The following is a 13129-nucleotide window of genomic DNA, read 5'->3' as shown; positions in this document are numbered from 1 at the left end:
CTGGCTCTCTCTGTGAGATAATCTTCACAATTATCTCTGTGAAGTAATTGACAGTCTTCATGCCCATAAGAAGCATAAAGGACATTATCTCTACTAATGTATCACATATGTAGAAAATCAGTAACTCGTATTTTACCCAAATGGTGATATATTTTTACATTTGCTAACTTTTATCTAAATTCATCTATGGAGGGATGCCTGGGTGGCTAAGCAGGTTGAGTGTCTTCCTTCGGCTCGGGGTGTGATCCTGAAGTTCTGGGATCGAGTCCCACATCGGGCTCCCTGCATGGAGCCTGCTTCTCCCTCTGTCTGTGTCTCTGCCTGTCTCTCTCTCTGTGTGTCTCTCATGGATAAATAAATAAAATCTTTAAAAAAATTAAATACATCTATGGCTATAGCACTTGCTATTTGCCATAGCTGTTTTAGAATTGGTCTAGTTCTACTGTCATATAGGAAAGGGAGAAACTGGGGAGACAGGAATTGGGGAGATCCTGTAAAATTGGATCCTTCTAACAAATAATTTGGTTGGAACTAATTCTGTCACAATAAATACTCTTCTTTTGTATGCTCATAAGATAGTCTGATTTGTCTAGTACACTTGTAGAGTTTTCCAGGATGGAAGTGTCACTTCTATATTTGAAAACCAATATAAGTCTCTACATTGCAGACATTTAATCTTGAAAGGATATTTCAATTTTAAACATTACATCCCTAGAAAATTATAATTTTATGCTAACTCTTACTTACATAAGGCAAACAAGAATGTTCACATTTAAACAATTTTAAAATGTTGGTTAGAAATTTGTTTCCAATTCATAATCTCCTTCACACCTTTAAAAAATATTGCACTGGCATATTTCCCATAGAGTATTTTTATAGGAAAGTTTTCTTGCTTTTCATGGTTTCGTGGATGATTCTTAATCTATTTAATGGTTTCTGAAAAAGCCCACATAGTTATTAATTTTTAAGACAGACTGTGAACATTCCCACGAAGCAGGCTATTTTTAATGTCTGTTGTCTATTCCAAGCATGAAAAAACTTTTGAGAGGGGAATTTATAAGAAGTCGTGAATGCTCAGGATATTTTAGGTCACTCAGTATCTTCAAACTAAAGATGTGGGGCTAGGTCTCAAATGCTCTCTCAGTACTAATTCTGGACAGTGTCCCTGGATTTTAAAAAGCTTCTGGACATCCACTTCTACCTCTCCTAAGAAACTCATTTTCTTCCCATCCTGGGTTTTCAGATAACCAGCCGAGACTCAGGTGACATACTCATCCTTTGAGAACACTGCTCACCCAAAAGCCTTGCCGTGTATGTTTTTTTTTTTTTTTTTTAACCCTCCTCCCCTTGTCTCAGAACAGCAGGACCAAATATATCCAGGGAGAGCTGAATAAAACAGCACCAGTGAAGCTTCTTGGCAGAAAGTCCATGGAAAAATGATCCAACTTTATTCACTTCTCACTACCAATTTTGAAGCTCTGGTGACACATATAGAAAAAAGACACTTGAAATACCCCTTTTTCCTTTGAATTTACTTTTATGTTTCTGACTTCTCTGGGCTGTTTTGTTTATTATCTTTTAGAGCATCTTGCTGAGATGGCTGCTAGTCTCAAGCGACCGGACTCAGGAGCCTCTGGACTCCCTGGAAGGCCTGGGCCCCCTGGTCCCCCGGGACCTCCTGGAGAGAATGGTTTCCCAGGCCAAATGGGACTTCGTGGCCTCCCAGGCATTAAAGGCCCCCCTGGTGCTCTTGGTTTGAGGGGGCCTAAAGGTAAGGCATTTTGCCCAGGTAGAATAAAAGAACACACACTGTCCTTTTTCAGATGTATCTATACATCCTTCCAAGCTCCAGATATCCTGTGAGATAAGGAGATGTATCATTCAGTGGTGATGGTAAAGATCAGGAAACTATTATATGACATCTTCTTTAACTTGCTGTAGACAATAGGAGACTAAAAACTAGAATTAAAGTCCCTTGGTTTTTAGCACTGATCTTTTTCAGTTACCCTCTGCCTCAGTCATAGTTCAAAATAAACTTTACAGGATCTTGTAAAGTTTAAAGAATGATCGTTCAGTGTTTGTTTTTTTGTTTTGTTTTGTTTTGTTTTGTTTTTTTGAGACTCTAAAATCATTGTAGAGGTCTTGGAAGGTGGCAACCAGCCTTAGACTGTTTGCATCCATTAAATTAACAGCATTTGTTAGCAGGTCATAAGACAAATTACATCATGAATTGAAGCTGCCTCCCTCTTCTTTTAAAAAGTGACATTGGATATTTAGTTTTGATGGATTTTTTTCCGGCTCTGAAGTGCTATGGAACCTTTTCCTTCTTTACCATGTGAGGGAATGTGAGAAAGTTTGCTTCTTCCCCTTTTATTTAAAGCAAGTTAAGTCCTTAAAAACCAGTGTTTTGAAAAAAAAAATTATCATGTGTTAGGTAATAAGCAGGACCTGCAGGAGGACTGGTTGCCTCACATGGTGTTTGCTCATTGAGGTAAGTATGTCAGCTGGGGCTGGTGTGTGTCCTGGATAATTTACAGAGAAGGCTAAACAAAATGAAGAATTTCTACATCATGAGTGACTGACCGCTTTCTAGGGAACTTCAGAAAGATGTGGCGTCAGAAACAAGAGAAAGTATTTTTTTTAATGGTGGTGCTCCAATTAGGGATAAATATTATGGTGTGAAGGGTCAGAGGACAAGCAAGCTGCCTTTTTGGATCTATAAATGAATTGCTGATGTATTTGGCTAACGATGGTTTCAGCTGGAACAATTTTGTTAATTATATTTGATTTTTTTTTGGCATGTGCATTGCTGTATGTGAAAAAATGAACCCTAATTGGAGCCTCTTGTAAGGCTGGCACAATTTCCAAACTTTCAGAGGCTGGATAAAATCAAATATGGAGAGAGCTCAGAGCTCATCTCAAAGAGAACCGAGTAGTTTCTTTAAAAGAATCACATAGCCATTCATCTTTGTCCTACTTTTAGCTACTGATTCAGGAACTTATGAGTAGGTACTCTCTTTGTGCTTAGACCCTATTCATTCTGTTCACAATTTCCAAGAAATTCTGGTGCCTCAAGTGGATTGTTGACTTAGCTGGTTCTGTTGTACCAGGGCTCACAGTGATTCCTCAGCCTTTCTTATAAGTTCCTTTTAGAGCCGTGGTTCTGAGAGTGCTCCCTGGAGCGTCAGTACCACCAGGGACCCTTTTTGGAATACAAATTTTCCAGCCCACCCCTGTCCCACTGATCAGAGACTCTGCAGGGGGGGCCAGTAGTCTGTGGTCTAACAAGCCTCCAGATGAATCTGATATTGCTAAATGCCCCAGTGTAGGGGAGTCTCCTATTTTCCTGCCGAAAGGAAACACCTTGTAGGGACTATAGAAATCACAGCCCTATTTTCTTTGGCTTAAAGGAAGTCTCCATATGTGGGATAGAACTTAACTTTGAGTTAGTAAGAGAATGCACCTGAAATCTGATCTTATTTTCTAAGAAATAAGAATGTCTGTGTCTGCTTGCTATGCTAGTAGAGTCTGCCTAAATCTGTGTTTCTCAGGCCGGGGTGCACTGTGGAATGACCTGGGGAGCTTTAAAAACTGTCCACAACTGGGTCACATTCCCAGAGACTTTGACTTAATAGGTCTGAGCAGCAGGATTTAAAAACATTCCCCATGTGACTTTAATGTACAATCAGGGATGGGAACCACAGAAAACAGGGGTGAAATGTTCAGGAAGCTTCCTGGGAAGCTAATGGTAGCATTGGATGGTGACTGAGTTGGGCTGAGTTGGCTCCAGCAGATGAACCTTATTTTGAAGGGAAGAAAAATGTATTTATGTATATGGAACCTGGAAAATGCTTCTTGCACAGAGTTTATTCATCAAGCATAGTTTTATTGTATAAGGGACCTCCCCCTAATTTTTCTTCAGCATTTATGACACAGTCTATAATCCAAAAGAGATAGTCTTTTTCTTTTTTCTAAAGGACTTTTTCTCCCTAATTTCCTCCATCCCTTTATCATCACTGGGTTCCTTTAAAGCAGCATCTTCTCTGTTTTACTTCTTGAAATTTGGGGTGTGAGAAGAAAGGAGTACTATCCTGGGATTTTATCAATAAGTGCTGTCACAAATTTGGAAAGGTATGGTTCCAGGTAACCGGACTTGACCTTTCTCATCCTACTGCATACATTATAACAGTGATATTTAATTGAAAACATATAGTATCCCATTAGCCAAAGGTTACAGATCAATATTTCCCTGAGAACAAATACTCCAGTATTTGAAACTTAAATGTCCAGCTAGTTAGAGATGTATTTCAGTGTCACCTGCTGCCTCTTTCCCATGTCTAATAAAGAAGGGACAGTCTGAGTCTTGCTCACCATATTACTTTGAGAGTCTTTCTCCAAGGAAATTACTACATAAATAATGAACAAATAAATTTCACCAAAGTTTTTAGCAGTTCAAGCTATGTCTTTAATAAAAATAATTTTTTCCTAAAAAATTAGTCTGCAAAACACAGTGAAACATTTTCAGTAGGAGCTAGTAGAAATATGCCAGAAATCATACTCAAATCATTTATATATATATTTTTTTGTTTCTATCGACATGCTCTGTGCAATATTATAAAAACATGTTAGGGTCAAGACTTATGCCACATGTACATTTTTATATGTATACTCAAGCAGAAACAGAGATATCTTATTGGCTTTATGTTCACTTTGCTTAGTGTTAGTCTTCTTTGTCATAAGTACTGTTTTTAAATATTCATGGTTTGAATTAATTTTATATAGATATATATATATAGATATTTTAGTGTAAGTCAAACAGATGCAATATGTAAATGAAGGCTTGAGAAAATACACATATCATTACTGTGACTAACACTTTTTTTGGATTAATCTGCTTGCGTGGGGTCAGAGTATCAGTTACACCTTTCAAATAAATGAAATAAATGGCAACTATGGAGCAATGAGATTTTCTTCCTTGCAAGCAACATTTTAAAGTTGATGTGGCTTCACGCTAGAATGTGTTTAACTTTCACTGTCTGCATGAAAGTTACTGTTTAATTTATAATCTTCCTCTCATATCTTCAGAAAATGTGGCACATTTATTGGTTCTCTTTTCATCGCTAGCCTCCAGAATTACAGTGATATGACATTTAAATTGCTAAGTTAACAAGAGCGTTTAAGTTGTTAGTTTTTAAAATGCTAATTATCATATCTTCCTAATATAGTAAGGCCATATTGATGAGTGTTAAAAAATAGTTTACGTGAATATGAGTTCAACTTGAGCTCTATATCCTTACACAGTATTTATATAAATTTAAAATTGTTTTTATTTTTTTTATTTTTTTTAAATTTATTTATGATAGTCACACAGAGAGAGAGAGAGAGAGAGAGGCAGAGACACAGGCAGAGGGAGAAGCAGGCTCCATGCAGGGAGCCCGACGTGGGATTCGATCCCGGGTCTCCAGGATCGCGCCCTAGGCTAAAGGCAGGCGCCAAACCGCTGCGCCACCCAGGGATCCCTAAAATTGTTTTTAAAATAGAGTTGATTCATGATAAAAATATTCATACAAGGGCATTCACAGCTAAAATCAAAGTATGGTGGCTATTTAAACATTCACTTAATAATTAGAGGGTTTTTTTTTTTTTTTACTATTTTGGCATGTATGCTTTTTAAAAAATTATAACAAACGACTCAATATTGAATAAAGTTGAGCTGATACAAATGTTTGGAAAAATGATTATGTATAGAATTTGTTGCAAAATGCCACCACATCTTCTAAAAGAGTAGAAGGATAATAATATAATACTATACCAATGGGATAGTAGAATAATGACTTCTATTAGGAACCGTAAACATCATTTAGGACCAGTTGACTAGGTATTAGGGCACTTTGTTAATGAGGCCAAGTTTCTGGGTTTCTCTGCAGGGGCCAGGATAATTAATGAAATTTGGTTCTGTGGCTGCTGAATCCCCAAATTCAATCAACTGTCTTGCAAATACACATGGCTGGTTGCAATCCAAAGCATATTCCCTGTAAATAATGAATCACAAGTGAAATGTAGGCACTTGTGACAGCACATTTTAAATCTTGAAAATTCATTAATTTATTTTCAGTAACACTAAATTTACAGTGTTTGAAAATTTAAAAATACACAAAAATATATTTAGTGAAGAGTTTTTCCCCCACCTCTGCCTCCCATCTGCCTAGATTCTTTTATCCTTCCCATTAGGTAATCCCTTTTACTAGTTACCTAAATATCCTTACCAGTGATTATATACAATATATAATTACATACATTCCCCATATCCCTTTAGAAACAAGTTGTATTGCCCTTTAGTAGTGATCTGGACCTTGATTTTTTTTCACTTAACAATATGCCTTGAGAATGTTTTGAAGAATTTCCTGGTTCTTCCTCATAGCTGCGTAGTATGCCATTCTATGGAAGTACTGTAGTACATTTAACCCTCTCACAGACATTTTGTTTCCAATCTTCTGCCATATGGCAAGGCTGCAGTGAACAACACTGTATATTTCATTTTTGTGTAAATATCAACATAACCTCTGTTTTTCTACAATAAACTCCTAGAAGTGGAATTGCCAGGTAAAATGGTACTACCATTTGTAATTTTGGTAGATATTATTTAATTATCCTCCAAGAGAATGTCCCAATTTACAGTTTTATTAGCAATTTATAATAATATCTTTTTCCACAGACTTGCTAGCATATCTTTAATTAAACTTTGGAATATTTGCCTATCTTCTAGTTCAAAGTAGCTTTCACGTTATTCATAATTTCCATGTATTTTGATGTGAAAGTGAAATCAAGGATTTTTTCATATATTTCAGAGCTATATTTGTTTCCTTTTAGTGACTTTCTTGCTTACATATTCTTTATTTATTGTTGTTGAACTTTTTATATTGATTTTAGGATCTTTTCGTATTTTGAATCATAACAGAAAGGCCAACTCAAATCTGAAGTTATAAAATAATTCTCCCTTGTTTTCTTCTGGTTCTTATACATTTAAATATTTGATTCACTTGTAATTTATCTTGGATTATGTTGTGAGGAACAAGTTCAACTTTATTTTTTTTCTCCAACTGGCTTCCCACTTTTTCCAACACCATTTTTTGACTTGTTTGACTATTTCCCACTTTAAGATGGCACCTTATTACAGAACAAATTCCTATATATATTGGAGCCTGTTTTTGGGCGGGTTCACTGGTCTATCCATGTTCCAGCACTATACCATTTTAATTGGTTTAATATGTGGTGGGATTAATTCCCTTCGAGTAGCTTTTTGGAGTTTTTGTAGCTACTCTGGCTTATGTGTTTTTCTGTATAAACTTTAGAATCCCCATTTCTGGTTAAAAAAATCTTTTTTATTGGGATCATGATAAAACTTCAGCTTAGGGACAACTCACACCTTTTTGTGATGATGTCATTCCATCTAAGAACAAGTCCTTTTGTGTCCTTTAGAAATGTTAATTTTGTAATGTTGGATTTGCATATTTCTGATAAAACTTATTTCTTGTTATTAATTTAATTGCTATTATAAATGGGATATTTTTTTCACTACACCTGATTTCGGATGATTGTGTATATGAAAACTATTGATTTTCATATATTTTCTATCTTGCTACTTGAATGAATTCTGTCATTGCTTGTAGTAGACTTTGAGTTGATTTTCAATGATTTAAGACATACACTCATATCACTTGAAAATAGGGATGTTTTTGACTGCCAAACCAAATGACAAATACTAGTGATAAAGTGGGCATCTCTGTAATGTCTGTCTATAATGGAACTGCTTCTCGTGTGTCTCATAAGCATTATGCTAACTTTCGGGTTGAGGTAAATATTATATTTTATCATGTTAAGGAGGTAGCCATTGATTCTTTATTTTGGTGAATGTTGATCATTTGATTGATTTTGTTTATCATTTGATGAATATGATTATCTGAGTTTTTTTCCCCTTAGACCTCTTCATATAATTGACTCAAGTTTTTCCTTGCTACATATTTACTACAACCTTTCTTTTTATAAACATACAGAAAAATAACATTTCTTTAATGAAATGCAGGTGACTTGGGAGAAAGGGGGGAACGTGGCCCTCCAGGAAGAGGTCCTAAGGGCTTGCCCGGAGCTACAGGTCTCCCAGGTAAGTGTGTTATATGGCAGCATGGGGTTGAGAAATTGGTAGCACATGGGAAGTCTGAATTGGACAACATCTTTAAGACTTGCTCTTTGATTACTTAAGCATATCATATGATTCTCAATAATGGTTGGTGCAGATTTTTTGAGACCAACTTTAATGAAAAGTTAAATCATTTGTAAATCCTGCCTGTGTTCCTTGTGAGAAAACAAGTGTCAGGGCTTAAAATATTATTATTGAATAGATGATTTTTAAAATTGTGTCAAGGTCCAGCCACAGTGCACTTGTTAGAAAATTCTGAATGAATGAGGTCCTTTCATTTTTAGCCGAGTTGATAGTTTTCTACTTATTTTTTAATCAAAAAAGTCAGAGCAACAAGAAAATTAATCCAAGTTTTCAAACTACTCATGTTGCTTAGGGGGTGACTGAAACCTTATTTTGAAAGCTCCTGTTTCAAATATCCAGACCCTCCAGCAACCCATACTTGCCCCCCTTTCCCCCAAATAAACCTGAACATTCCTATTCATATAGCCACAAAGAGCCATGCACAAGCCACATATCACAGCTGTGTTGGCTGAGGCGACAAAGTTGCCTCTGTTTGAAGAGCCTGGATTCTCTCACTGGGCATCTGTTCTCTTTTTACACACTGGCTACTCTGTCCCCATAGTCCAGGCCGCCACACAGTCATCCACTGGGAAATGACTTACAAGCCCAATCACAGAAGGAGCTTAGCAGGGTGGAAAGTCAGTTCGGTTTAAGGGCATGAATGACACACAGCCTCCCAGTGCACTCTTATAGCAGCTGAGGCAGTGGCTAAGGGAAGCTTCCAAACACCCTGGAGCTGAGGAGATCAGGGTGAGAGTTTCTGCAGAAAAAGGATGGTCCACGCTTGCACAGTGGATTTGGAAAACTTGGTGTAGGGAAATTTAGAAAAAGAAATGCTCATTTTCTAATTCTGACAGAAGCTTACATATTCAATCATGACTCTAATTGCAGCCAAAAACATCACTGCTTTCTCATTATCCATTTCATTGCTCCTAGGAATTGCGTTCTCATTAAAAATTTTTAAAAAAATATGAATACATTTGGAGATAGCTCAAACACTGCTTTGCTAAAGCTGTGATTCATGAGTCTGTCAAGATGCTTTCACAAACTGATAAATTTTCGTGATTGGAAAAGGAAATTTTTATGATCAGAAAAGGAAAGAAAATCTGGTTGAAGCTACAAGGGACCAAAAGAAGATTTCAGTGTATTTTAAAGCCTATATTCATTCATGGATGTTTAGAAGAGGAAAGGGAAATAGAATTTACTGAGTGCTTTCCTCCTTTATTAGTGGTAGCAATAGGTGATTTAAAGCTGATAAAAATATTACATGTAATTTACCTAATTATTTATTATAGGATTGCCTTACAATTACCCCTTCCCATTTTGTTGACAAACCACGTAACAGTTCTCAACCAGCAACTTGCATTCTTGGCAAGATTTTATCAGAAATACATCTTATCATAAATATATTATCATTTTTGGTGACTCTTAGTGTTAAAAAAAAATCTGTTGGTAGACCATGTTTTAAAGTGTCAAATGGGAAGACTGAGGCAAAACCAGCTCTGTATGTGCAGCATCCCAGGCTGTCACGAGGGGACACATTATTCCCCACGTGCCATAACCCGCTCAGAGCTGCTGCATCTGACCCAGAGGGGTTTACATGTACTCTCCGGACATTGCCCTATCAGAAAGTGGCTTCCCTGATTTGCTTTTTAGCATTTCAGGCATTTATATGTGGGCAAAATGGTTAAGTCAGGGCAAGCTCATTATGGGCAGGTCTGCCTGTTATAGCTGGTCTTGGATTTAATACTTAAATAAGATTTGTTAAAAAAAAAAATTTTATGGGCGTTTTCAGGACTGCTAAACCTGCCCTTTACCTTTTCTTTTCTGCCTTTTGCCAGTCCTTGCCCCTTGCTTCCTGGTACCACTCTGAAACCTGGTTCTTTGTCTACGTTTTTGTTATATTTCCCTTGAGAGGCTATGTGACATTATTTAGTGAGAAATCTGAGTTTCAGATTATATTTTAAAAGTTTAGGCTACCTTTCAAAAGCATGCAGTTTTCCAAGTGCTTTTAGCACATGGGCACAAAGGGTTATGTTTACCCCAATCACTGAGACACCAGCTGGATGCTTTGGCTTTTAGGTCAGCTCACATTCTCTTGTCTACACTATGAATATGCTTAGCTAACAATTTCTTGAATCCATCAGTCCCTGAACAAGAGCTTTTTGGGTCATTCCTCCTCTAAAGCTAGTACTCTGAAAGTGGGCTATTTGGAGCTCCACAATTCAGACATCCTGGGTTCAAATCTTGACTTTCTCACTTACTAGCTTTATGACATTGGGTGACTTTGACTCCAAATAATAAATGTAGAGTACTGGTTCACAGTAAATTATTGAACTGGTTCACTGTCCACTGAGAGGCTAGGCCTTTTAATTTTCCCGGTGGAGCTTGGAATGTGATTAGGAATGTGGTTTCCTGTCTGTCACAAGCATAATATTAATAGGATGTTAGGGTCTAGAGGAACTTCTAATAGTACTCTTTGCAGGAACTTGTCTGGTACCTGAAAGAGCCTGCGGAACAGGACATCCTGTGACCTTCTTTGTTGTCCCTACTGGGACTTTGATTCGGGACTTAAATCCTCCTGGATGGAGAAAGTTCATTTGCTCATTCTTCCTGATGCAAACATACTTGATATATTTGAAAAAACTGTAACTAATACATTAATTATTATGTTCAGTGTTAAGTATTATGTGGCCCTTGGGGTTGTAATGATACACGGGTTAGTATGGACCATAGGTCATTATTAACCCACACTGTATCATTTTGACTATAGTGCTCTGTTGTCTGAAAAGTTCCCATAAGTCTTCCAGTTTGTTTCTCACAGCTGGAGGTAGGCAGAGTAGGTATTTAAGAAGCATGGGCTGTGGAGTCAGGCTTTCAGGGTGCAATAACGGCTCTTTCCCTTATTTGCAGCTACTTTACCTCTTAGCGCTTCAGTTTCTCCTCGGTATGACAAGGTTAATAACCACATCTACCCTCTAGACTTATTTAGGAGGGTCTGTGTCCATACATGTGAAACACTTAGAATGGTGCTTGGTGCATGGCCAGCATTTTGCAAACTTAGCTATGATTATTTTGTATTCCTCTGTTTATAATAGAGGACACATATATTACAAAGGTCACCTGCCCTGACAAAGGTCTCTCAGGTATTAGGTGACAGAGACAAATATTCATACTTTCTAGGTCCAGGTTCGTGCAGTAGACAAAATGATGAGCTGGCTGTCTAGTACTGTGATTAGTTTGTCTTTGCCACTCTAGCCATATAACTTCAGCATGTCCCATAACCATTTAGAGCCTTGGTTCCTTTTCTGCCTCTCTGATGGAACAGTGTGGATCACATTAGACACCTGGGACTTTAGATGCTCCCAACCCCCCGCCCCCCCCCGTCCCCCCCACACCCTCCAGCTTCAGTTTCTTACCACAGGCCTTTGGTAGTATCGCTTGATTGAGTTGTCTCATTAAGAGAAACTCTACGCCTGCTACCGCCAAACTTGCCCACTTGGGGCCAATTCCTTGGTACTCTGTGGATTTTTAAGGAAAAATGTTTAATAATAGGTCCTGATCTCCACTGTGCAAGCTCATGAAGGAAAGAAGCCAGTTAACTAGGGACTCATATGGATGTGACTACCAGGAATGTGGCTTGTGAGCGGACATGCTTTCGCTTCTTGGACAAGGAGAGAAGGGTAGAGCCGGCTTTGTGCTGGGTCACACTAGGCAACTGGGCTATTTAGGTTTCTTTTGCAAAATTTTCACATAGGTGAACTTTGCTTGTGAATATTGAGTGGAAAAAAAACCAAGAAGCCCCAAACCAATGACACACTCAGTTTAGGCTAGTTTAGCAGTGGCCATTTATCCTAGTTCCATCACTGCATTTATTTTATTTGGCTACTGGGATTTTATATAAACAAACCACTTTATGCCAATTCCTTAGACATGTATGCTTTGACAAACACCACAAAAATAAGCACAGCATAAGGTAAGAAATGCAAGGAAGTCCCTGGCACATATAAACATTTCACATAACCCATGGATAAATCACCAAATTAATGCTGAAAATTACTTGCAGGTTGTTTTTTGTTTAAGGCCTTTATACATAGTCCCTTTCACTCTGGGCATCTATTAAATCCTTCAGAACCGTCCAGCTGGACTGGCCTCCATCAATGTAGCATGACTACCCTCTAGTGTTCATACAGAGAATGACATGGTCATTTTAAAAAATAACGTTTGGCAATAATGTTTTTATAGGTCCTTGAATTTCAGAAAACTGTGTAGTCTTCAGTTAATTAGTGGAGCTAAAATACCCATGAGGCAGAATGAGAACACGTCAGATCTGCTTTCTTCTCAGGAGTTGGAGGGTAGTTTATAGATATTCGCTAATGCAACTGCTGGACTCCTTGAATGGACTGTGACATAGCGTCGCCCCAAAATTACACTCTTAAATCAATAACAGGAACATTTGAAATTAAATGCCCAGGGTCTAGACTCACCAGAACTGATGCTATGTTACATGATAGCTGTTTTTTCCCTCTGGTCATTTGTACAGGACAAAACCTCAGAAAAAATATCTTTGGTTTGTTATGATAGAGCTCCAGATGAATCAGTACCAACTTGATTATTGTGCCTCTTTTTACTTCCTAGTCAATTCAGGCCCAAAGAATTAAACAAAAAACACCCTCCCACCCACACACGTGGGCACACGCACTCGCAATCACACATACACACACCTCCGCAAAACTAGCTAATCAGTGAGTATGTAAATAGGGTTAGGTTGGGGTAGTGGTGAAGGGCCCTTGTTTCTAGCTGCAGCATCCTATAGCTGTGTGACCATGGATGATTAGTTAGCCTTCTTAACTCTCAGTTCACAGAAGA

At 37.7% G+C, this 13129-nt stretch overlaps 1 protein-coding gene across 1 annotated transcript in view; it reads left to right on the top strand.

Annotated features, from left to right (window-relative positions):
* Positions 1-13129, top strand: part of COL9A1 (collagen type IX alpha 1 chain) — a 90386-nt gene that overhangs the window by 73182 nt on the left and 4075 nt on the right. The window contains exons 36-37 of the mRNA XM_038554447.1: positions 1583-1771; positions 8084-8161. Of these exons, the coding sequence (XP_038410375.1) occupies positions 1583-1771; positions 8084-8161 (267 nt within the window). The remainder of the gene's footprint in view (positions 1-1582; positions 1772-8083; positions 8162-13129) is intronic.

The sequence above is a fragment of the Canis lupus genome, chromosome 12 (assembly GCF_011100685.1).
Source record: "Canis lupus familiaris isolate Mischka breed German Shepherd chromosome 12, alternate assembly UU_Cfam_GSD_1.0, whole genome shotgun sequence".
Lineage (NCBI taxonomy): Eukaryota > Metazoa > Chordata > Mammalia > Carnivora > Canidae > Canis > Canis lupus.
This window is presented reverse-complemented; position numbering and strand designations above follow the sequence as displayed.